The sequence below is a fragment of the Acomys minous genome, assembly GCF_964271855.1.
Source record: "Acomys minous genome assembly, chromosome: 9".
Classification (NCBI taxonomy): Eukaryota; Metazoa; Chordata; class Mammalia; order Rodentia; family Muridae; genus Acomys; species Acomys minous.
This window is the reverse complement of record NC_140490.1, coordinates 89,899,220-89,923,747: the sequence shown is the minus strand read 5'-3', so window position 1 is coordinate 89,923,747 and position 24,528 is coordinate 89,899,220. Positions and strand designations below refer to the sequence as shown.

The following is a 24,528-nucleotide window of genomic DNA, read 5'->3' as shown; positions in this document are numbered from 1 at the left end:
CAGCTGTAAGTTTGAATCCTTTGACCAACATCTACCCACTTCCATTTCTCTACCCTCCTGGACCTATCCCTGGCAACCGTGATTCTACTCTCAGTTTCTTTAAGTTCAACATTTTTAGATCATTTATATAAGCTCTTATAGTATTTGTCTTTCTTTGTCTGGTTATTTCACTTAATTGATTGTTAAGGTTCATGGGTTTTGCTCCACATGTCAGGATCATCTTCTTTTTCTGGCCAAGTAATAGTCTATTATACATAGGTACCATGATTTCTGTGCCCAGTCATCCATCACTGGACACTTAGATGGTCTGCGCAGCCGGGTGATGGTGAGCAGTGTGCAGTGAGCATAGGGCACATTGCCATCTCCTATGGGCTAGGATAGTAGGAGAATGCTTGCCTGGCAGAGGTGCAACACTCAGTTTGTGACCAGAACCATATTCATTTCATTTCTTTTGTGTATACCCAGAACTGGGGTTGCTGGATCGTACTGTATTTTTTTTTCACTCAGTGTGTGTGTGTGTGTGTGTGTGTGTGTGTGTGTGTGTGTAGGCTTGCATGTGTGCCTGAATGTGTGCCTGCATGCTCATATATCAGTAATGCACATGTAGGCATCATCAGGTAACTTAGGGGAGTCAGGTCTCTCCTTCCACCACGTGGGTTCCTGTAATCTTAATTTTCTTTTCTTTTCTTTTTTTTTGAGACAGAGTCTCTGTGTAGTCTTGGCTATCATGGACTCGCTTTGTAAACCAGGCTGGCCTCTAACTCACAGCGATCCACCTGCCTCTGCCTCCCGAGTGCTGGGATTAAAGGCATGCGCCACCACACCCGGCTTCAATTTTCTTAACAACGATATTTTATTATGAACTTACTAAACGAGCCAACCTCCTTTACAACCCGACTAACCCAAACAATATGAAAAGGAGATTAAAGAACACAATAATGAAACACTAAGGCTATTGTTCCGAGGAACGATTGGCATAGTCAGCAGGACCTCAGCAAACCAACAATCCCACCAAAGCTGCTGCTGGAACCTGGAGCAGCAGCTGGAACCTGGAGCAGCAGCTGGAGTCCAAAGCCTTGAGGATAACGTAATCAACAGCTAAAACAATCCAAGGCTTCTCTCCCCGGCCTCTTGCATTGGGCTCTTATACATCTCTCTCCTCTCAGAGTCTCTACTCTGATCTTTTCAGCTGGCAACATCCATGCTCCCCCATGAAGTGGCTCAACTTCTAAAGGGATAAACATCCTGCTCTCTCACAAGTCTGTTCCCCATCCCCCACTTGGGATCAACACAAAAACATGTTTATCTCTCCTACAGGTTCCAGGGATCAGACCCCTCCGGTCCTTAGCCCTACCAGCAGGCTCCTTTACCATTGAGCTATCTTGGTAATGCTGTTTTTCGTTTGTTTTGAGGAATATCCATTTCTTTTCTTTTCTTTCTTTTTTTTTTTTTTTTTTTTTTTTTTTTTTTTTTGGTTTTTCGAGACAGGGTTTCTCTGTGTAGCCTTGGCCGTCCTGGACTCACTTTGTAGACAGGCTGGCCTCGAACTCACAGGGATCCGCCTACCTCTGCCTCCCGAGTGCTGGGATTAAAGGCGTGCGCCACCACGCCCTGCCTTTTTCCTTTTTCTTTCTTTCTTTCTTTCTTCTTCTTCTTCTTCTTCTTCTTCTTCTTCTTCTTCTTCTTCTTCTTCTTCTTCTTCTTCTTGTTTGCTTGTTTGTTTGTTTTCGAGACAGGGTCTCTCTGTGTATCCCTGGCTGTCCTGGACTCACTTTGTAGAACAGGCTGTCCTTGAACTCATAGCGATCCACCTGCCTCTGCCTCCCAAGTGCTGGGATTAAAGGCATGCGCCACCACGCCTGGCAAGGAGGAATATTCATTTCTATTTTCCATAGTGCTTGTACCAATTTTATTATTCATGTTGAATAAAGAAACTCTAAGGCATGGAATAGGGAAAGAATTATAACAATAAGTTATTAGTAACTCTGTACAAATGTGACAACTGGTGCTTTACTCGTGGCCTCATGATTTAATCCTTCTCTATACTTTCTAACAGAAATGCTATGAATATCTTACCTGGACAGCAACGTCTGTAGTTTAAATGCCTCTGCAGTGTCCTACTTCTAGAAAGCTCCTATTTTTCTGCAGAAGGACCATTTGGAGCCTTGCCCTTTCTTCCTGCCTGAAATCCAACCTTGATGCCAGAAGTGGATTAGCCTCTTCTTTCTGAGGATCAAAGGCCCACACGGTGCTGCTGCAGATGGCTGGGCAAGCTGTGTGCAGAAATTACAGCCGAGTAGGTCAAAGTCCTGACAGGACACAGATGGCTCCCAGCAATCTAGGCAGAGACTTTAAAAAAGACACTGTAAACTGGGTGCAGCGGCGCACACATTTAATCCCAGCACTCAGGAGGCAGAAGCAGGCAGATCTCCGTAAGTTTGAGGCCAGCCTGGTCCACAAAGTGAGTCCAAGACAGCCAGGGCTGCACAGAGAAACCCATCTCAGAATAAATAAGGCAAAAATATATATAAACGAATCGATTAATTAAAAAGGTCACTGTTTGAAGTGTCATTCGGAATAGGGGCATAAAGTTAAGCCATAGCAGAGCACTCTGAGGGTGGCAGTGGCTAGATTCACAATGTTAATATTTGCTAATATCTTGTCACTAACTCTCAAGGCTTTTTATGGTAAGCACAGAAGGTGAAATTCCGGTCCTATATTTTTTTATAATTACGCACAAGTTCAATGTTTTAATGACTTTAAGATACACAGACAAAGGGGCTGGAGAGACGGCTCAACAGTTCAGAGCACTGGTGCTCCTACAGAGGACTCCCCGCACCCAGATGGCTACATAGTCAGCTACCCTGGGGCACTAGCCTCTTGCTCTATAACTGATTCTTCAGTGGCCTGTAGCTCAGGAATAGGATTAGAAACAGCAGCGATATAATAAAGATGGTAGAAAATATAATCTTACTAAATGACAACTGTGTGCAAGACCCTGCCCAGGAACAGCGCGTGTCCAAGCTTTCATGACAATTGCACGAAAGAACAATAGATTGTCCATGAACTCTATATGGCCTCTGAAGGAAACGGAACACCAATAGCCATAGAGGTCAAAAGGGAACTTGGTGAGGACTGCCTAAAAAGAAGCCACAGGCGGCCAGGTGGTGGTGGTGACGGCAGCGGTGCATGCCTTTAATCCCAGCACTCGGGTGGATTGCTGTGAGTTCAAGGCCAGCCTGGTCTACAAAGTGAGTCCAGGACAGCCAAGGCTACACAGAGAAACCTTGTCTCAAAAAACCAAAAAAAAAAAAAAAAAGCCACAGGCAAAGGGAGGTTCATAAAGGTGGAAGTGGTTTTCAAAGCCAAACCCATAGAACAAGTCCCCAGTTCCCTTTTGCCTTCTGTTAAAACCTTTTAAGTGCAGGTTTCTTAGGGGTGTCGCCACTGGCTCTCCTCTTCCTCTACCCTTTCAGACATCTCCTGAGCACTGCCTACGTCGGTGCACTGTCCTGCCGACACTTTGTTTTCAGACTTCTCTAGAACTGTGGGACAATTTCACTGTTTTTATTCTGTTTTAAAATTTTATTTTATGAGCTGGGTGCAGTGGTGCCCAGCACACAGGGAGGCAGAGATAGGCAGATCACTGTGAGTTTGAGGCCAGCCTGGTCTACAAAAGCGACTCCATGACAGCCAAGGCTACACAGAGAAACCCTGTCTCGAAAAACAAAACAAACAAAAAAAGGGGGGGTGGGTGGAGCTGGAGAGATGGCTCAGAGGTTAAGAGTACTGTCTGCTCCCCAAAGGTCCTGAGTTCAATTTCCCGCAACTACATGATAGCTCACAACCATCCATAATGAGATCTGGTGCCCTCTTCTGGCCTGCACAAGTTACATCCAGGTAGAATACTGTGTATGTAATAAATAAATAAATAAATAAATCTTAACAAAACAAAACATTGTGAATCTAGGTGACTCATATAAGAGTGTGGCCCTATGCCACATACATGGGCCATGTACTGTGATTCTACATGACGTGTACCTGAGCTCCTGGTTATCTACGTTTTGAAGTTTGACAATTTTAGACATAAAAAAAAGTTGGGAGGTAGGCGTGATGGTGCATGCCTACAATTGCAGCATGTGGGAAGTGAAGGCAGCAGGCTTGATTCAAGGTTATGCTCAGCTATGAAGGTTAATGTGATGAAATGACCCCGTTCTAACAACAAAAAATCCCTAACTAAATAGTAAAAGCTGGAGGCTGGGCAGTGGTGGCTCACACCTTCAATTCCAGTACTGGGGAGGCAGAGGCAGGTGGATCCCTGTGAGTTTGAGGCCACCCTGATCTACAAAGTGAGTCCAAGATAGCCAAGGCTACACAGAGAAACCTTGTCTCAAAAAAAAAAGAAAGAAAGAAAGAAAGAAAGAAACAAAGAGAAAAGAAAGAAATAGGTTCTACAGTATGTGTTCCCTGCAGTCTCATCTTTGTAGTCTGAGATAGAGATTTAAAGTGCTTTACATGTTTGTTTCACTGACTGGACATATATTTCTTTTTTAAAAAAATATTTATTATTTATACATATTCTGCTTGCATGTGTGCCTGCCTGCCAGAAGAGGGCACCATATTTCACTGTAGATAGTTATGAGCCACCATGTGGTTGCTGGGAATTGAACTCAGGACCTTTGGAAGAACAGACAGTGCTCTTAACCTCTGAGCCATCTCTCCAGCCCCTCTTTTTTGTTCTTAAAAAAAAAAAAAAGGTAAATGTGTATATTTAAGTCAGACAACATGCTCTAGTATACATTTGGATAATAAAAGATTACTATAGGGAAACTAATACCTTCATCAGTCCGCAGTTAAGCGTTATGTGTGTGGGCTGTCAATCACAGCTTATATGTCATTTAATTTGAGTCCCACGACCAAAAGAGTTCACTGCTTACTTTGCGATCTGGTATGGAACCAAACTGCAAAGCGTTTGGGGTGGGGTTAAGGGCTGTACATGCCTACTGTCAGAGGCAATAAGTGCTTAAGGCCGGAAGCCATGAAATTAGGAGCTGTGTTCCAATGCTGCCTGACGTCTTTTTCTGTGTGTACCTGAGCAAGTTTCTATAGCATACGCCTCATTTCCCCAGCCACAAAAAGGAGGTAACAGGACCAACCGTACTGAACAGTTGGAAAGAGTCTGCGTTACTACAGAGAAGGTAATTTAGGATGCTGTTTGTGTATGGAAATCCTGCCAGTTGTTAGCTAGCAATGCCCTGCTGTGATGCTGATGTGATACTATCTAGATCTACCTAGGAGACAAGGCTGTGGGCAGGCCTGTAAGGGGTTATCTAGATTAGCTTAATTAAGGTGGGCATAAAGTGTGAATGGCACCATTCCCTGGGCTGTCATCCTGAACTACATAATGAGTAAAGGCTGCTGCGTTCCAGCGTTCGTGGCTCTCTGCGGACGAACTGCGACCAGCCAATTCCGGCCAAGCCTCCTCTTTATGATGGGCTAGTCTCAGTAGGTGAATCGAAACAAACCTTCCGTCCTTCGACGGTTCAGGTATCTTATCCCTGCAACAAGACAACTGAATGCACCGGCTTAAAGCAAACGAACCAAAAATCATCTTTGGGGCTAACTTCTGTCCTCGAGGGACGTCATCTCCAAATCTGATCGGTGCCACTATGTCCAGGCAGTTGTTCCTGCAGTCTGGAGGACCCCTCCTGCGAGATGACAGATTTGCCCTGGGCCCTCCCTGTGCTCCCGGGCACTTGGGACCTCTATGGCAGCTTTTCTCCAGTGCCTGCGGTAACAGTTTCGTGGGCGTGGCGCGCCCACTCTGAAGATGCTCAGAGTCGACCTAAAAGGACGAGGCTGTAGATCCTCCCCGAACACCCCACGGAAAGCCACGGGAGGGTAGTAGGCAGCACCGGTGGGAGGGGTTCCATCTTGGCGGCGCCCCGAGAGCCACGTCGCCACGGTCTTGGGGCGGGGCCCGTGGGTCACGTGCCGGGCCTCCCGCGCGCGCTGCTGCAGGCGCTGCCCGCCTGCCCGCCCGCCCTCCCCACGAGCCGTGGAGCCCGTGGCGCGCGGGGCATTGTGGGCCGAGGGGCGGGGGTTGGGAAGATGGCGGCTCCCAGCCTCCTTAACTGGAGGCGGGTTTCCTCCTTCACAGGGCCGGTACCCCGCGCCCGGCACGGACACCGAGCCGTGGCCATCCGGGAGCTGATGATCATCTTCGGCGGGGGCAACGAGGGCATCGCGGATGAGCTGCATGTCTACAACACCGGTAGGAGGCGGCGGCTGGGCGACCCCGCCTCGGCACCGCGGAAGGGGGGAGGGGAGGGGAGGCGCGGTGGACCAGGGCCTGACAGCTGTCACCGCTGGGTCGCCGCTTCCCTCAGCCCGGTGCGGGTGGCCGCGGAGCTCGGCTTGGATGGGCAGCCCGAGCTCGCAACGTGCTGGAAGGCGGCTCGGTTGCTTCCGGGCCGGCGAGCTGGACGGGGCTCCGCGGGTAGACATGGAGACACCCCCGCCCGCCCGCCCATCCCTCCCCGTGGACCCTAGTGAGACGGCGGGTTCCACGGTCTGCACCTCTCCCCCCAGGGCTGGTCCCTTCTTGTCCCGACATCCCCTCCCCCCAGTGTCAAAAACAAAATCCCACCCCAAGCCGGGCCTCAGTGGTCTTTGCCTTCCTTCCCCCCTCCTTAGAAGGTAGAGAGGGTCGAGGGGCGGGGAGGCCTCCCTGCCCTTTAGCTTGGCTACACTCAGCATCGCATCGGGGCGGGCGGAAGCCTGCAAGACTTTCTTGGGCGACGGTTGTCTAAACTGGCGGGATTGGGATTTGTGGGTGAAACCGGACTGGTCCCTACGTAGTTGTTGTATGAATAATGCTCTGCTCTTCTGGACTGGTCCTCGCTAAGAGGACTGTCGTAGTTGAGGCACAGCTGCAGAGCGCGGAAGTGTCTCTGGTCCTCTGGTGGGGAGGGTGGGCAGGCTTTGACCTCCTCGCAGGTTACAATTTTACTCCTCTTGTAAGTAGTGTAGCAATCATAGGAAACTACTGACTAGTTACTGAATTCCGAGTTGATAAAGTTAGCAGACAGTAGCCTTTCTTTTGTGAAACAACTGGATCACAGTAGCCCTCTAAATCCTAAAAACAGTAACAAAAAAAAACTGGACATTTTGACCCCCTCTGCTACCCTCCCCAATACCCCAACAACAAGAAAAAAAGTTTAAATGTTATTTGATTTGGTATAGTGTAAATACCCTGGGCTTAAAAGAAATTAGATTTGTTTTGAATCTTGCTTTGCCAGTTGTTCACAATTAGCATTAAAGTTACCAAGCCTCAATTAAGTTTAGGTGTTTAGGGGTTAAGGTGTTTTCAGGTCTAGGTAGATGTTTTAAGCTGACAGAGATGAGATATGATAGATACTGATTTTCTTTTCTTCTTTCTTCCTTTCTTTCTTTTTTGGTTTTTCGAGACAGGGTTTCTCTGGGTAGCCTTGGCTGTCTTTGCCTCACTTTGTAGACCAGGCTGGCCTCGAACTCACAGTGATCCACCTGCCTCTCCTCCAAGTGCTGGGATTAAAGGCATGCACCACCACCACTCAACTAGATGTTGATTTTCATTCAGAATTTTAGACTCACCAAGATAGGAAAGATGTTTTCTGCAAGGCTGCCAAATACAATTAGCCAAAACACCATGAATGTAACATTTATATAATTCATGATTGTTTTGTGGTTCTTCTTGCTGTATGTAGTTTTAAAAAAAACTTATGTGTAATATAAGTGTATATTTCAATAAAATAAAATAAAAGTTTTAGAAAAAAGTTACCAAGCCTTTCTAAATCTTCTATAATGGTGATGATACTTACCAAGATTTTTCTATGAGTTAATGATGCAAATCAGGCTTTCTTTTCTTGGCTGTCTAATTCTGTAGTCTAGGCTGGCCTCAAACTCACAGAAATCTGCTTGTCTGCCTCCCAAGAGCTGTGCTGGGTCTAAAGGCATGTGCCACCATTGCCTGCCCCAGATCTGGGTTTTCAACAGCAGCATTAGCATTATTGACACTTTGGTTCAGGTCATTTTTGGCTGTAGATGCTACCTTGTATGTTGTAAGGTGTGTGCTGGCATTCTCAAGCTCAACCCGGGACTTGGTAGTACCCAGTTGTGACAACTGAAAATGCATTTAGACCTTGCAAAATCAGTATCCTTGTGGGAGCAAAAGAATCTCCAGTTGAGAACTATTCAAATAGAGGATGGATATATTTATGCATGTCTATATACACATATACTTTGATTATATGTATGTATTTATCAAACTCATGGAGTGTGATGACTTACTTGTTATAATTGATTTTAATTTAATTTATTTTATTTTTTACAACTAGTTACCAATCAGTGGTTCCTACCAGCCGTTAGAGGAGACATCCCTCCAGGCTGTGCAGCCCATGGCTTTGTCTGTGATGGTTCTAGAATACTGGTATTTGGGGGAATGGTGGAGTATGGAAGATACAGCAATGAGTTGTACGAGTTGCAAGTAAGTGTATTTCACGTTCAGTATTTCAGTCTGAAGTGCTAACTAACTTGTCAAAGTTTTTTAAGAGATTAAAAAAAAACATTTTATTAGCACAGGCACAGTAACAGATGCTCCACATTTTCTATCTTCAAGGAAAGTGTTTCCAGTTCACTGACAAGCCGAAATATCTGATGTCGTTTCTATGTCTGGTATGGCGTTTATAGCCTAACTGAGTCTGGCCCTCAGCAATGCTGTCACTGCTGCATGTTTAGGTCTTTGTGTCTGGCGCAGCTGTCCTTCAGCCTACAACACAAGCACCCCCTAACTGGTGAAACAGATTGCTGGCCCCTGCTGCTTGGATTCTGGCATCAGTACTGTCTGTGGTGGGGCTTGGACATTACTGGTCTACCACCCAGAGCATGCTTTGAAAACCAGTGTCTCAGCACGAAAGAAATGGTTTCCTTTAGCAGTCATAACTATCCCCCATAGTCATGCAGAGAGAGGTTACAGTTTCATATAGCCTTTCTAATTTGATTGGCTTATTAAACCAGAGTCAGTCCTTGTTCACTATTCTTCCTATGTCCCAAGGGCCATCATGAGGGTATATCTATCTGCCACTTGGCATATGTGACTAGGTGGTACTTACCTCCAAGCAAGCAACCACTTCAAATAAGGAAGATTCTCATGGCCAAGGAATAACGTTTGGAGTTTGGTTTGTTAAATGAATTTGGTTTAAAGGTTAAGTATTAGTATTAGTCATTCATTATTATTATTATTTTTATAATTATTAATAACAAATGTTAAATATGTATTATCTTTAAAAAGCTTTCATGAATTACAAACATATAAGTACTTATTTTTTCACTTGGAAAAAGTTAGAAGTGATAGTAGTTATTATTAGTATTGTTATTATTATCATACGCTTAGTTTATTATTATGAGAATCCATGTATGTAGACTACACTCCTGAATATCTGCTAACACATACATAGACACACATATGCCTACATATGCACCTATATCTTTGTGAGACAAATCTCACATAGGCCAGGTTGCTCTTAAATTCACTCAGTAGCCAGAGATAGCTTTTAACTCCTGATTCTCTTGGCTCACAAATTCTGGAATTGCCATAGCCTTATAGGGACATACTTTTGTTGTTGTTTGTTTGTTTTTTGTTTTTCAAGACAGTGTTTGTCTGTAAAGCCTTTGACTGTCCTGGACTCGCTTTGTAGACCAGACAAGCTCCCAACTCACAGCGGTCCACCTCCCTGTGCTGGGACTGCAGGCGTGCGCCACCCCACCTGGCTTTTAATTTTAGAAGTTTGACATTTCTTTGGACCTAATGGTGCACACCTTTAATTCCAGCACTTGGGAGGCAGAGGCAGACAGATCTCTGAGTTCTAGGCCAGCCTGGCCCACACAGAGAGTTTCCGGACAGCCAGGGCTACATAGTGAGACTCTGTCTCAGCAAACAAACCAGAAGTTAGCCACTTACTTGTCATTTGTCTCCAGAGGAGCTTATTGTCTCTTCTGATGAGCTGCAGATATAGTGGTATGGTGTTTCACTGCTGACAGTACTGAAATAGAAATGCTTCCTGCTTACATGAGTGTGTTCTTTTTCTAGGCAAGTCGTTGGTTATGGAAAAAAGTGAAACCCCAACCTCCTCCTTCTGGTTTACCTCCTTGCCCTCGGCTTGGACATAGCTTCTCTTTATATGGCAACAAATGCTATTTGTTTGGTGGCCTGGCAAATGAGAGTGAAGATTCAAATAATAATGTTCCCAGGTATGCTCTTTTCTAGAACAAGTGCTTATTTTATGATTTAGGTTAAAATATTTTATCTTTATCATCAGGCTTAAGCTTAGATTTTTATATTTGGCTAACAATAAACACATTTTTATGTATTTGTTTTTCAATCCCTAGCAAATGTTTCAAACTGTTTTTATAACCAGAACTCATATTATTATATCTATACTTATATAATTGATTATGTCAATGTACTAGTATGTCTTAAGCCATAATTCATATTAAGTGGGTTATACCCAATACCAAACAATAACGTGGCTATTTTAAATTTGGTTTTTCTCACCAGGCGTGGTGGTGCACGCCTTTAATCCCAGCACTCGGAAGGTGGAGGCAGGTGGATTGCTGTGAGTTCGAGGCCAGCCTGGTCTTCAAAGCGAGTCCAGAACAGCCAAAACTACACAGAGAAACCCTGTCTCAAAAAACAAACAAACAAAAACCCTCCAAAACCCAAAATTGGTTTTCTCTGAAAACTTGGTGTGAAATCTTGTTATTAAATGAAAGTTATTGTTCTCATACTTGATACATTCTATTGAGGTGTGTTACACTAGCAAATACTGCCCCTTTGCCAAAGAGAGTGAGTCACTTTCTATTTTCTTTGTACTTGTTACTTATTTTTTATTTTAATTTTTTGTTTTGTTTTTCACAGGTTTCCCTGTGTACACCAGGCTGGCCTGGAACTCAGAGATCCAACTGCCTCTGCCTCCCAAGCACAGAGATTAAACATGTTTGCCCTTTTAAATCTAGTTCCTAAAATTTTCTGGATAGCATTGTAAATGGATTTGATTTGTTGTTTGTTTAGTTATGAGACAGGGTTTCTGTGTGTTACAGGCCTGGCTGTTCTAGAACTCACTTTGTAGATCAGGCTAGCCTAGAACTCTCACAGAGATCTACCTGCTTAGTTCTGGGATTAAAGGCTTGCGCCACCACACCCAGCTCTAAATTATTTCATAATTGCTTAATTAACATTGTTAGCATGTTATATGTGTATAGATTAGTATATACAAGTATGTATGTATATACACATAACATGCTAACTATGTTATATGTACATAACTATGTTATATGCACACTAATGATTTTATCAGTGCCTTGATTAAGCTGTATGTGTTTGTTGTGTGGTTGGTCATTATCTTGATTTTAGGAATTTTTGTCATTTCTATTTATGATCAGGGGCTCAATCTGGCTAGCCTTAAATTCACTGATATTCTCCTGTCTCAGTCTCCTAAATATTGGGATTACAGGTTGGAGCCATCTTGCCTGTGGAATTCTTTTATGTTAAGATTTGATCTTAGCTGGGTATAGTGGCCTGCTTTTAATGACAGCCTTGAGAGGCAGAGGCAGGCACACTTTGTGACTTTGAGGGCAGCCTGGTCTACCTAGTGAGACCATGTCTAAAAAAGAAAGAAAACTTAATCATTGTCTGTGATGTACATTTTTTTTCTTTTGACATTGTTTAGGATGGATCTTTAAAAAAATGTTTATGATTTTATGTGTTTGGAACTTTTGCCTGCCTGTGTGTCTGTACATGGTATGAGTAGAAGCCAGAAGAGGGCATTAGATTGCCTAGGAAAGTTGCTTGTGAGCCTCCATGTGGGTCCTCCCGCAGAGCATCCATTGCTCTTGTCTACTGAGCTACCACTCCAGCTCTGGGGTGGATCTTTTTAAAGAACTATTTATTTTGCTAAATACTTCTCATATATGTGCTTTTCCTTATTCCCCCTTTTATAACCTTCTTTTGATTTGTTGTTCTCTGTTTCCCTGCTATATCTGTTAACTCCAGTTCACTAGCTTTTCAGAAATTATTACACTTTAACTATTGTCTTGTCATTTTGGGAGTAGGTTATTATATTACTGTTATCATTGGTATAACTACCACATGGACTTTTTTGTTGTTTGATAATTATATAAATTTATATATATAAATTTATATAAAATTATATAAAGTTACTGTGAAACACATAGGAACCTTCGGCAGCCTCCAGGTTTTTTGTTTTGTTTTGTGTGTGTGTGTGTGTGTATGTGTAGTTTTTGTTTGTTTGCTTGTTTGTTTTTTGAGACAGGGTTCCCTGTGTAGCCTTGGCTGTCCTTAACTTGCTTTTGTAGACTAGGCTGGCCTCGAACTCACAGCGGTCCACCTGCCTCTGTCTCCTGAGTGCTAGGATTCAAGGCACGTGCCACCATGCCTGGCATAAGTACTTGTTTTTAATTATGAATATGTAGGAGTGTTTGTGTGGGTGTGGATGCCCAGTGAGGCCAGAGGTGCTGGCTCCATGGAGCTGGAGTGTTACAGGTGTTTGTGGGCCACCGGAAGTGGGTGGTGTATGTGCTCTTAATCATAGAGCTATCTCTTCAGCCCCTAAACTTTGAATTTTATGTTCTAAAATGTTGTGGTTTCTTTCCCTCATACTTGAGTAAAATATTAGTAGGAAATTGGATTGGTTGTTACAAATGAGCGTTTTGGAGACAGCTCAGCAGGTTACACTCTTGTCATCCAAGGTAAGGACTTTGAGTTTGGGTGTTCAGAGCCCACATAGAGAACTGGTGGCTCTCATGCAATCCCAGCCGAAAGGCGGAAACAGAAAAGCTCTGGGCAAGACTAGGCCAGACAGGGGCTGGAGAGATGGCTCAGAGGTTAAGAGCATTGGCTGCTCTTCCAAAGGTCCTGAGTTCAATTCCCAGCAACCACATGGTGGCTCACAACCATCTATAGTGAGATCTGATGCCCTCTTCTATCATGCAAGCGTACATGCAAGCAGAACACTGTATTCATAATAAACAAATCTTAAAAAGAAAAGAGACTAGCACAGGCAAACCCAAGTTCCAGGTTCAAGGAAAGACTGCCTCAGTTATAAAGGCACAGAGTGATTGAGAGGAACACCTAACGCCATCCTCTTGCTTATACATGCACACATATGTGCCCACATACGTGCATACCACATGTACCCAAAAGTCATTGTATTTAAGGATATGTCTCAGATTAATAACAAATTTTTAAGAAAAGAGGCTGGTTAGAATAAGTTTAATGCCTGTTTCTAAATTAAAGACATTGTTTAAGACGTTGCTGTGACATTTTATAGTATGCTAAAAAGGTTGCAAAGAAGTGCTTATTCCAGGTAGCAACACCTTCAAATATTAAATATTTGCCAAAATAGTGTCCATAATAATTGTTCTAGTTATCTAGTTCTACATAATAAATTAATGATACAAAATAATAGCTTTTATTGTGCTCATAAACTCGGTTAGTAAGGAGATCAGGGCACAGAGGGATAGCTGAACCCATTAGTGGAAAAGCTTGGATAGTTATCCCCGCATCAGAGAGTTAACTAAAGGTAGCTGAAGGATGGATTCAATTGGGTTTTCACCTACATGCCTATATATGGCTATTTTTTGAGACAAGATCTCATATAGCCCTGGCTAGCCTTGGACTATGTAGCCAGAAATAACCTTGAACTTCTGATCATGTACCTCTGTGCCTGGGCTGTACATTGCTGGACTGAACTGAGGGATTCCCGCTTGCTGGGCAAGCACTGTACCAGCTGAGCTGCATACCCAGACCCTCAAGCGGCCTTTTCAGGCGGTGCTTGAGAGTTCTGCAAACAGTGTTATGGTAAGAATACATCAGCCTTTTACAGCCCACCTTTGGCACATTTTATTGTTCAGAGCAGTCACAGACCAGGCTAAAATAAAGAGGAAGGAACCTCAGTTCCTGAGGGAAAGAATGCCAGTATTTGGGACTGTGTTTAAACCCACCACTGTTGTTATTGATAACAGTATTGGCCAGGGGCTGGAGAGATGGCTCAGTGGTTAAGAGCATTGATTGTTTTTCCAGAGGTCCTGAGTTCAGTTCCCAACAACCACATGGTGGCTCACAACCATCTATAATGTGATCTGATGTCCTCTTCTGGCCTTCAGGGGTACATGCAGGCAGAGGACTGTATACATAATAAATAAATCTTTAAAAGGATATTGGCCAGACATTTTGTGTCTTCACTATTAAATTATAGTAGGTACTAGGACATAGTAGAGTTTAATAAATGTGGATGGGATGAGTGAGTATTGAAGTTACACTTGCTTAGTGCCTTTATGTACGGTATGATGGGGTGTTTTTTAACTTTTTTTTTAAAAGTGTGTGTGTGTTTGAGTTTATGGCACCATGTGCATGTAGGTCTAAAGAGGACAGAAAGGGGCATCAGACTCTGTAACTGTAGTTACAGGTGGATGTAGACACCGGATATCAGTACTAAGAGCCCAACCTGAGGCCTTTGCCAGGGCGGTGAGTGCTCTTAGCTGCTGCACCATCTCTGAAGCCTCCCTGTCCCTTTCTTTCCTTCTTTCCTGAGATAGGGTGTGTTCTGTGTGGTCCATACTGACCGGAAACTCATGGTCCTCCTGCCTCAGACTCCTGAGTGCTGAGATTACAGGTATGCACCGCTATGTGTGGCTAGCGTATGTTGTCATTATGAACCAAAATGTAAAAAACCACGCATACCATCTGAACGTTTTAATCTCTTTTGTGATATCCTAGGTATTTAAATGATTTCTATGAGTTGGAGCTACAGCATGGTTCTGGCGTTGTGGGCTGGAGCATTCCAGCCACCAAAGGCATTGTACCTTCTCCAAGAGAATCACATACTGCTATTATATATTGTAAAAAAGACTCTGGGAGTCCTAAGATGTATGTTTTTGGTGGAATGTGCGGTGCTCGCCTGGATGACCTATGGCAGCTTGATTTAGGTAATCTTAATTTGATTCAGGAATTTCTTAGGATTGATAAAGAAAAGTTTAAATGTACTTAAAATATTTTTGTTTAAATATTTGTCAAGTTGCACTAAGATTATAGTCAGCATGTATAGTCTTAGGAACAGATGAGACATGATCAGTCATTTTGAACACATGAATGTTCAGCTTATGCTAGTGACTTCCCAGTGTTCTCCTTAACCATCAGCACAGGGCCTGGCTTGTCTAGGACAGTCCGGCTTTGTGCTTAACGTCCTGTGTAACTGTCAGTGGTGTCCTCGTCCACGCTGAGAAGGATCTGGTTGGGTTGCTAATTTGTATGGAAAGCAGTGTGGCGTTCATGACATTGCTAACCAGTGGGAAGCCCGAGGGTGGCTCTTTGTGAAGGGATTCTGGGAGTGAATAATCAGAAATATGCTTCTCATCGTCTACTGTCTTATTTAAAACATTAAAATCAGAAGTATTATTTGTAACTCAAAATTAATGATGCCATAAGCACACCTCTCCAGTATAAGTGTTCAATTCAAGTATGAATAGATTTCTGATTGGCAATTTTTATGGTGTGGAAATGTTTTAGGATGAAATTCGGGTAACTGATTTAAAATATTTTTGCTCTATTTGATAAGTACTACTTTTGTACTTAAGTCTGTAAATTGAGATGATTGGCTATTATTAGAGCAAGCTTCTGATTTGCTTATTTTTATTTCTAGAAACAATGTCATGGTCAAAACCAGAAACTAAAGGGACAGTACCACTTCCACGAAGCCTTCATACAGCCAGTGTTATAGGAAACAAGTATGGCTTTCTTTTGTTGTTTGCTTTTTTTGTTTTTATTTTTACCAACCTGAAAGATTCACACAGAGAAAAGTAAAGATGATGCTTCCTGAAAAATAGATCACTAAACTTAATAGTGCCTCCATGTGCTGGCCACAGCTAAAGTAACTTGATGGGGGAGCTGAAACGCTTGTCCACCATTGTCTTTTAGTACTGTCCCTGGTACTTACTGAGCTTCCCTGCCATGCCTTTCCTGATGTGGGGATGGTGTAAGTGTCAGCAGGTGTTGTCAAGCTGCTTTGCCCTCTGTCTGGTTGGATTCCTAGCAGTCACATGGTGCCTCACATCCATCACTCACTCCAGCATTCACATGGTGCCTCACATCCATCACTCACTCCAGCGTTCACATGGTGCCTCACATCCATCACTCACTCCAGCGTTCACATGGTGCCTCACATCCATCACTCACTCCAGCGTTCACATGGTGCCTCACATCCATCACTCACTCCAGCATTCACATGGTGCCTCACATCCATCACTCACTCCAGCGTTCACATGGTGCCTCACATCCATCACTCACTCCAGCGTTCACATGGTGCCTCACATCCATCACTCACTCCAGCATTCACATGGTGCCTCACATCCATCACTCACTCACTCCAGCATTCACATGGTGCCTCACATCCATCACTCACTCCAGCATTCACATGGTGCCTCACATCCATCACTCACTCCAGCATTCACATGGTGCCTCACATCCATCACTCACTCACTCCAGCGTTCACATGGTGCCTCACATCCATCACTCACTCCAGCGTTCACATGGTGCCTCACATCCATCACTCACTCCAGCATTCACATGGTGCCTCACATCCATCACTCACTCCAGCGTTCACATGGTGCCTCACATCCATCACTCACTCACTCCAGCGTTCACATGGTGCCTCACATCCATCACTCACTCACTCCAGCGTTCACATGGTGCCTCACATCCATCACTCACTCCAGCATTCACATGGTGCCTCACATCCATCACTCACTCACTCCAGCGTTCACATGGTGCCTCACATCCATCACTCACTCCAGCGTTCACATGGTGCCTCACATCCATCACTCACTCACTCCAGCGTTCACATGGTGCCTCACATCCATCACTCACTCACTCCAGCGTTCACATGGTGCCTCACATCCATCACTCACTCACTCCAGCGTTCACATGGTGCCTCACATCCATCACTCACTCACTCCAGCGTTCACATGGTGCCTCACATCCATCACTCACTCCAGCGTTCACATGGTGCCTCACATCCATCACTCACTCACTCCAGCGTTCACATGGTGCCTCACATCCATCACTCACTCCAGCATTCACATGGTGCCTCACATCCATCACTCACTCACTCCAGCGTTCACATGGTGCCTCACATCCATCACTCACTCCAGCGTTCACATGGTGCCTCACATCCATCACTCACTCCAGCATTCACATGGTGCCTCACATCCATCACTCACTCCAGCGTTCACATGGTGCCTCACATCCATCACTCACTCACTCCAGCATTCACATGGTGCCTCACATCCATCACTCACTCCAGCGTTCACATGGTGCCTCACATCCATCACTCACTCACTCCAGCGTTCACATGGTGCTCACATCCATCACTCACTCCAGCGTTCACATGGTGCCTCACATCCATCACTCACTCACTCCAGCGTTCACATGGTGCCTCACATCCATCACTCACTCACTCCAGCGTTCACATGGTGCCTCACATCCATCACTCACTCACTCCAGCATTCACATGGTGCCTCACATCCACCACTCACTCCAGCGTTCACATGGTGCCTCACATCCATCACTCACTCCAGCGTTCACATGGTGCCTCACATCCATCACTCACTCCAGCATTCACATGGTGCCTCACATCCATCACTCACTCCAGCGTTCACATGGTGCCTCACATCCATCACTCACTCCAGCATTCACATGGTGCCTCACATCCATCACTCACTCCAGCGTTCACATGGTGCCTCACATCCATCACTCACTCACTCCAGCGTTCACATGGTGCCTCACATCCATCACTCACTCCAGCATTCACATGGTGCCTCACATCCATCACTCACTCCAGCATTCACATGGTGCCTCACATCCATCACTCACTCACTCCAGCGTTCACATGGTGCCTCACATCCATCACTCACTCCAGCGTTCACATGGTGCCTCACATCCATCACTCACTCCAGCATTCACATGGTGCCTCACATCCATCACTCACTCCAGCGTTCACATGGTGCCTCACATCCATCACTCACTCCAGCATTCACATGGTGCCTCACATCCATCACTCACTCCAGCGTTCACATGGTGCCTCACATCCATCACTCACTCCAGCGTTCACATGGTGCCTCACATCCATCACTCACTCCAGCGTTCACATGGTGCCTCACATCCATCACTCACTCCAGCGTTCACATGGTGCCTCACATCCATCACTCACTCCAGCGTTCACATGGTGCCTCACATCCATCACTCACTCCAGCGTTCACATGGTGCCTCACATCCATCACTCACTCCAGCGTTCACATGGTGCCTCAACATCCATCACTCACTCCAGCGTTCACATGGTGCCTCACATCCATCACTCACTCACTCCAGCGTTCACATGGTGCCTCACATCCATCACTCACTCCAGCGTTCACATGGTGCCTCAACATCCATCACTCACTCCAGCGTTCACATGGTGCCTCACATCCATCACTCACTCCAGCGTTCACATGGTGCCTCACATCCATCACTCACTCACTCCAGCGTTCACATGGTGCCTCACATCCATCACTCACTCCAGCGTTCACATGGTGCTCACATCCATCACTCACTCCAGCGTTCACATGGTGCCTCACATCCATCACTCACTCCAGCGTTCACATGGTGCCTCACATCCATCACTCACTCCAGCGTTCACATGGTGCCTCAACATCCATCACTCACTCCAGCATTCACATGGTGCCTCACATCCATCACTCACTCACTCCAGCGTTCACATGGTGCCTCACATCCATCACTCACTCCAGCATTCACATGGTGCCTCACATCCATCACTCACTCCAGCGTTCACATGGTGCCTCACATCCATCACTCACTCCAGCGTTCACATGGTGCCTCACATCCATCACTCACTCCAGCATTCACATGGTGCCTCACATCCATCACTCACTCCAGCATTCACATGGTGCCTCACATCCATCACTCACTCCAGCGTTCACATGGTGCCTCACATCCATCACTCACTCCAGCGTTCACATGGTGCCTCACATCCATCACTCACTCCAGCATTCACATGGTGCCTCACATCCATCACTCACTCCAGCGTTCACATGGTGCCTCACATCCATCACTCACTCCAGCGTTCACATGGTGCCTCACATCCATCACTCACTCCAGCATTCACATGGTGCCTCACATCCATCACTCACTCCAGCATTCACATGGTGCCTCACATTCATCACTCACTCACTCCAGCGTTCACATGGTGCCTCACATCCATCACTCACTCCAGCGTTCACATGGTGCCTCACATCCATCACTCACTCCAGCGTTCACATGGTGCCTCACATCCATCACTCACTCCAGCATTCACATGGTGCCTCACATCCATCACTCACTCCAGCGTTCACATGGTGCCTCACATCCATCACTCACTCCAGCGTTCACATGGTGCCTCACATCCATCACTCACTCACTCCAGCGTTCACATGGTGCCTCACATCCATCAGTCACTCCAGCGTTCACATGGTGCCTCACATCCATCACTCACTCCAGCGTTCACATGGTGCCTCACATCCATCAGTCACTCCAGCATTCACATGGTGCCTCACATCCATCACTCACTCACTCCAGCATTCACATGGTGCCTCACATCCATCAGTCACTCCAGTCCCAGGAAATCAAATGCCCTCTTCTGGTTTCCTCAGGCACCAGGCACGCATGTGGTGCATATGTATACATGCAGGCAAAACACCCATACACATGAAATAAAATATATTTTCAAAATGTTTTAAAGAATTATCTTTCTCATTGGCAGTGTGAACCTGGAAGATCGGGACCTTAAAGCAGAGGGGAATAAACTCATGCACTAGCCGGCTTTATTCAGAGCATCAGACAAGTTATCCTCAGAGGGTTAGAGACACAAGGGCAAGCCACATGTGGCAAAGCCATGATTTTCATACTGGCACATGAGTAACAACAGATGAAGTGGACTCCTACCTGCTGCCACTGGGAGGAGCACAAAAGCACATCCCAAGAACAGTTCTGTGTTTGAAAGAAAATAGGGTCACAAGACTCTTGTTTTCTTGGAGTTTTCTCACAAGCGCAGAATTCTCACACTACTCCATTACTGGACTGTGTTCTGACAAGAACCTTCAGGTGCTGGGGAAAGTTTAAAGTTATTTCTCTGTTTTAACAGTGCTGGAGTTTGCACTGAGCATCCTTTTTTGTTTTTGTTTTGTTTTGAGACAGGGTTTCTCTGTGTAGTGTTGGCTGTCCTGGACTCTTTGTAGACCAGGCTGGCCTCGAGCTCACAGAGATCTTCCTGCCTCTGCCTCCCCGAGTGCTGGGATTAAAGGTGTGTGCCACCATCGCCCAGCTGAACTGAGCTTCGTACATGTGTCCTACCACAGAGCACATCACCAGACTTTTCTTTTTCTTTCTTTTTTTTAAATTTGAAGACCAAGTTTTACTGACTTGCCCGGGCAGGCCTCAGACTTGTGTTCTTCTTGGCCTTCTTGCGCCGATGAACTGTAGGCTGCGCCATCAGGACTGTGGAGCATGAGTTTACCTCAGCCTCCCATGCACTTGGCACTATACGGCATTCATAGCCACACTGGGCTTAAAGTTGTTGCACTTAAGTAATAGCAAGGACGAAAGTTACATGAACTGTCATCCTTTTTGGTCACTGTCTTAGGTGCTTTTCTGTTGATGAGATTAAAACACCTGGACAAAAGCCATTTAGGAAGGAAGGGCTGATTGTGCTCCCAGTTGGAGCAGATAGCCCACCATTCTGAGGAAGCTGCTGCCTTTGCAGTCAAACAGCACAGGCTCGTGCTGTCAGGGTTACACACAGCACTGGGTTTCAAGCATGTGTAGTCCAAACATTGTTACCTGCCAGAGTATAGCGTTGATTCAGTAGTGGGTTATAAAATTGTCAACATTTTTTGTTACTGTCCTGTTGTTGTGGCAGGTTTTTGTGTCATTTCCCAGTGTGGCCTTAAACTCATGGGCCCAAATATTCCCCCTCTTTGCCTAGCTTGCCAAGTCCCTGTGACTTCAGATGTGTACCACCCTTTTACATAATTTTCTTAGTCATATAATGCTGCCTTTACACTGTGGTAGGTGGTGGGTTGTTCTGAAGTTCTAAGTCAACCAATAATTTTTTCATCTTAGTATTTCTGATCCAAAAAGTAAAATTAAAGCACTTCCTGTAAGTGTTTGGCTTTCTCTTGTTGTCTAGGATGTACGTTTTTGGTGGATGGGTTCCACACAAGGGTGACAGTACTGAGGATTCACCTCAGGATTGTGAATGGAGATGTACCAGCTCATTTTCTTACCTAAATCTAGGTGAGTCTTGTGAAACGTATTCAGCCGCATGATGTCTAAAATAAAGTAACTTTTGTTATTTTGCTGCTTATGAGCAACCACGCAGTCACAGAAAGCCCTTTCGTTTTAGACACAGCCGAGTGGACTGCTCTAGTATCAGATTCTCAGGAAGATAAAAAAAATGCCAGGCCACGACCCAGAGCTGGACACTGTGCGGTTGCGATTGGCACTAGACTATATTTTTGGAGTGGAAGAGATGGCTACAAAAAAGCACTTAATAGTCAAGTCTGCTGCAAGGATCTTTGGTATCTTGATACTGGTAGGTAAGAGTACTTAATTAAGTTCTCCCTGTAGACTTAAAGTGAATATTATTTCCTCTCTTTCTTAAAATTAGAGACGAGTGGAAGAAATATATAACTACTCACCACTTAGAAGAAGTACATTAATCCCTCTCTCCTTGATTGTGGGATGGAAAGAATTCTTCCCGCTGGGCGTGATGGCGCACACCTGTAATCCCAGCACTCAGGAGCCAGAGGCAGGCGGATCGCTGTGAGTTCGAGGCCAGCCTGGTCTACAAAGTGAGTCCAGGACAGCCAAGGCTACACAAAGAAACCCTGTCTCGAAATACCAAAAAAAAAAAAAAAAAGAAAAAAAGAAAAAAAAAAAAAGAAATTTGTCACAAGGGGCTGGAGAGGCGGCTCAGTGGTTAAGAACACTGGCAGTTTTTCCAGAGGACCCATGTGGTAGCTCAAAACTAACTGTAACTCCAGTTCCAGGGGTTCTGACACCTTCACTCAGGCATGCATTCAGGCAAAACACCAATGCACATAAAATGAAAATAAATTAAGTTTTAAAATTTGGCACAAATTGGAAGAGACTAAGGATACACAATTGCCCAATATAATGTGTTACACAACACTGGGACAAAAAAAGAGAGTAATTGAAAAACTGATGAAATCTGAGAGCTGGAAGCTTAGTTAACAGGGTTACATTAGGTTGTTTTTTTGTTTATTTGTTTGGTTTTTTTGCTTACTTTTGGCAATGCTGGACATCAAACCAAGAGTTTCTGTATGCTAGGTAAGCATTCTAGCACTGAGCTACATCCCAGTTAAAACTAATAAATGCCTGAACATTAGGGAAAGATGAGGAAAAGGGCTTTAGCAACCCTGGGTTATCTTTGCAAGTTTTCTATACGTCCAAAATTACCAGGGCCAGCAAGATGGCTCCGGTGGGTAAAGGCTTTGCTGCTAACCCTACAGTTTAAGTGGGTGTCTAGGGCCTACACGGCAGAAGGAGAGGGCTGACTCCTGTACGTTGTCCTCTGGCCTCACACCTGCACAGCAGCATGGTCAAGAGAGCTCCTGTGCTCACTCATACACATGCTCCAGCGCGTGTAAGCACACGCTTACACACATGTGTAAATAAACATGTAAGATTGCCACAACAGCCTGGTGTAGTAGCATATATCTGTAATCACAGCAATTTTTCCAGCTAAAAAAGAAGATTCTAAGTTCTAGACCAGCTGAGTTAGTCAGACTTTCATCAAATACATAAATAATAGTTACCACAAAATGGAGTTTGTTTATAAAAAAGATGTATTAGAGCACTAACACTTTTTTATGGATCTTAGACCCATTTTCTTTTTAAAAATTTAAATTTAGTTATTGAGGGAAAGTCAGAGGTCACCTTGTGCAAGTGAGTTCGCACTGTGAGGACTGGAGGCAGTGGTCTTCCCAGCAGAGGCATCTGCCAGCCAAAACCTCGGCTCAGTGCTTGCTGCGTTTCTCCCCAGAGTTGATTGAACCAGGACCTCATTGTTATCATTAAAAATATGTCCAAAATTACCAGGGCCAGCAAGATGGCTCCGGTGGGTAAAGGCTTTGCTGCTAACCCTACAGTTTAAGCTGGGTATATAGAGTCCTGCAACAGATATGATATGGAGAAATTCATTTGGAAGAAATAGGGAAGAGGAGTTTGGGCCTGAGTGGGCCATGAGAGTAGAGAGAGACAGAGACAGTGTGAGAAGGGGGCACCCCTTAGGGACATGAAGGGGGGGAAGCCAAGGAAGTGAGAGTACATGAGAGGCAAAGTGGCAGATTGGCCCTTTTCTATCTGCTGTGCAGCGGAAGGCGTCTGGCGCACACCTGGTGGCAGCGGGCAGTGATGTCATAGAGGCAGGCTAGTGGAGCTGCTTGTATGCTAACACTCATACCTGCCTCTTAGCCTACTGCTAAGCTAGCTGTTCTCCTCCTTTTCAGCAAATAGGCATTGATAGCTCAGCTCTGTAACACGAATGACTGTAAACTGGGAACACAGCAGTGAGCAAGACTCATAGCATCCCTGCTCTCAAAGTACTTAAAATCTGAGAGGGTGTAAGGGCAGGGGGATTAAAAAAACAAACAAACAAACAAACAGGAATCAAGCACTTGGGAGGCAGAGGCAGATGGATCTCTGTGAGTTCGAGGCCAGCCTGGTCTACAAAATTCGTCCAGACAGCCAAGGCTAACAGAGAAACCCTGTCTTGAAAAAATCAAAACAAACAAACAGCCCCCACCACCACCCCCCAAAAAAAAGAAAGAAAGAAAAGAAAGAGGCAGATCACGTACATAGTCTATTAAAGTACTTTCTATGGGCTGGACTGCTGGCTAGGTGCTTAGGAGCCCCTGGTGTTGTAGAGGCCCTGAGTTTGGTATCTTACTGTTGCTTGTAGCTCCAGGTGAATCTAATCCTGTTCACCTTCAAAGGCACTCACTGTGAGCACTCACATAATTAACAATACAGATCCTTTTTTTATTTTTTGAGAATTTTATATATTGTATTTTTAAATTTCAGACTTTTGTTTTTTGTTTTTCTAGACAGGGTTTCTCTGTGTAGCCCTGGCTGTCATGGACTCATTTTGTAGACCAGGCTAGCCTAGAAATCAGAGAGATCTGCCTGCCTCTGCCTCCCGAGTGCTGGGATTAAAGACTGTAAGAGTGGGAGCCTTGGGAGGCCAGGTGATACAGATGTCCCATCTCAGGATTCCCAAACCACTTACTCTGTTCCCCCTGAGAGAGCATGGTGATGTAAGGAAAGGAGAGCACTGAGCAGGCGTGGCTAGTAGGTGTGGC

At 45.0% G+C, this 24,528-nt stretch overlaps 1 protein-coding gene across 3 annotated transcripts in view; it reads left to right on the top strand.

The window, feature by feature from the left end:
* The first annotated feature begins 6,071 nt into the window (after positions 1 to 6,071).
* Positions 6,072 to 24,528, top strand: part of HCFC2 (host cell factor C2) — a 41,718-nt gene continuing 23,261 nt past the window's right edge. For 2 of the 3 annotated variants that reach the window (XM_084796139.1, XM_084796138.1), the window contains exons 1-7: positions 6,073 to 6,274; positions 8,379 to 8,527; positions 10,130 to 10,290; positions 14,837 to 15,045; positions 15,759 to 15,843; positions 21,333 to 21,439; positions 21,549 to 21,737. In XM_084796139.1, the coding sequence (XP_084652265.1) occupies positions 6,112 to 6,274; positions 8,379 to 8,527; positions 10,130 to 10,290; positions 14,837 to 15,045; positions 15,759 to 15,843; positions 21,333 to 21,439; positions 21,549 to 21,737 (1,063 nt within the window). In that variant the 5' untranslated portion in view covers positions 6,073 to 6,111. Of the gene's footprint in view, positions 6,275 to 8,378; positions 8,528 to 10,129; positions 10,291 to 14,836; positions 15,046 to 15,758; positions 15,844 to 21,332; positions 21,440 to 21,548; positions 21,738 to 24,528 lie in introns of all 3 variants that reach the window. The other variant, XM_084796137.1, reaches the window with a different exon arrangement.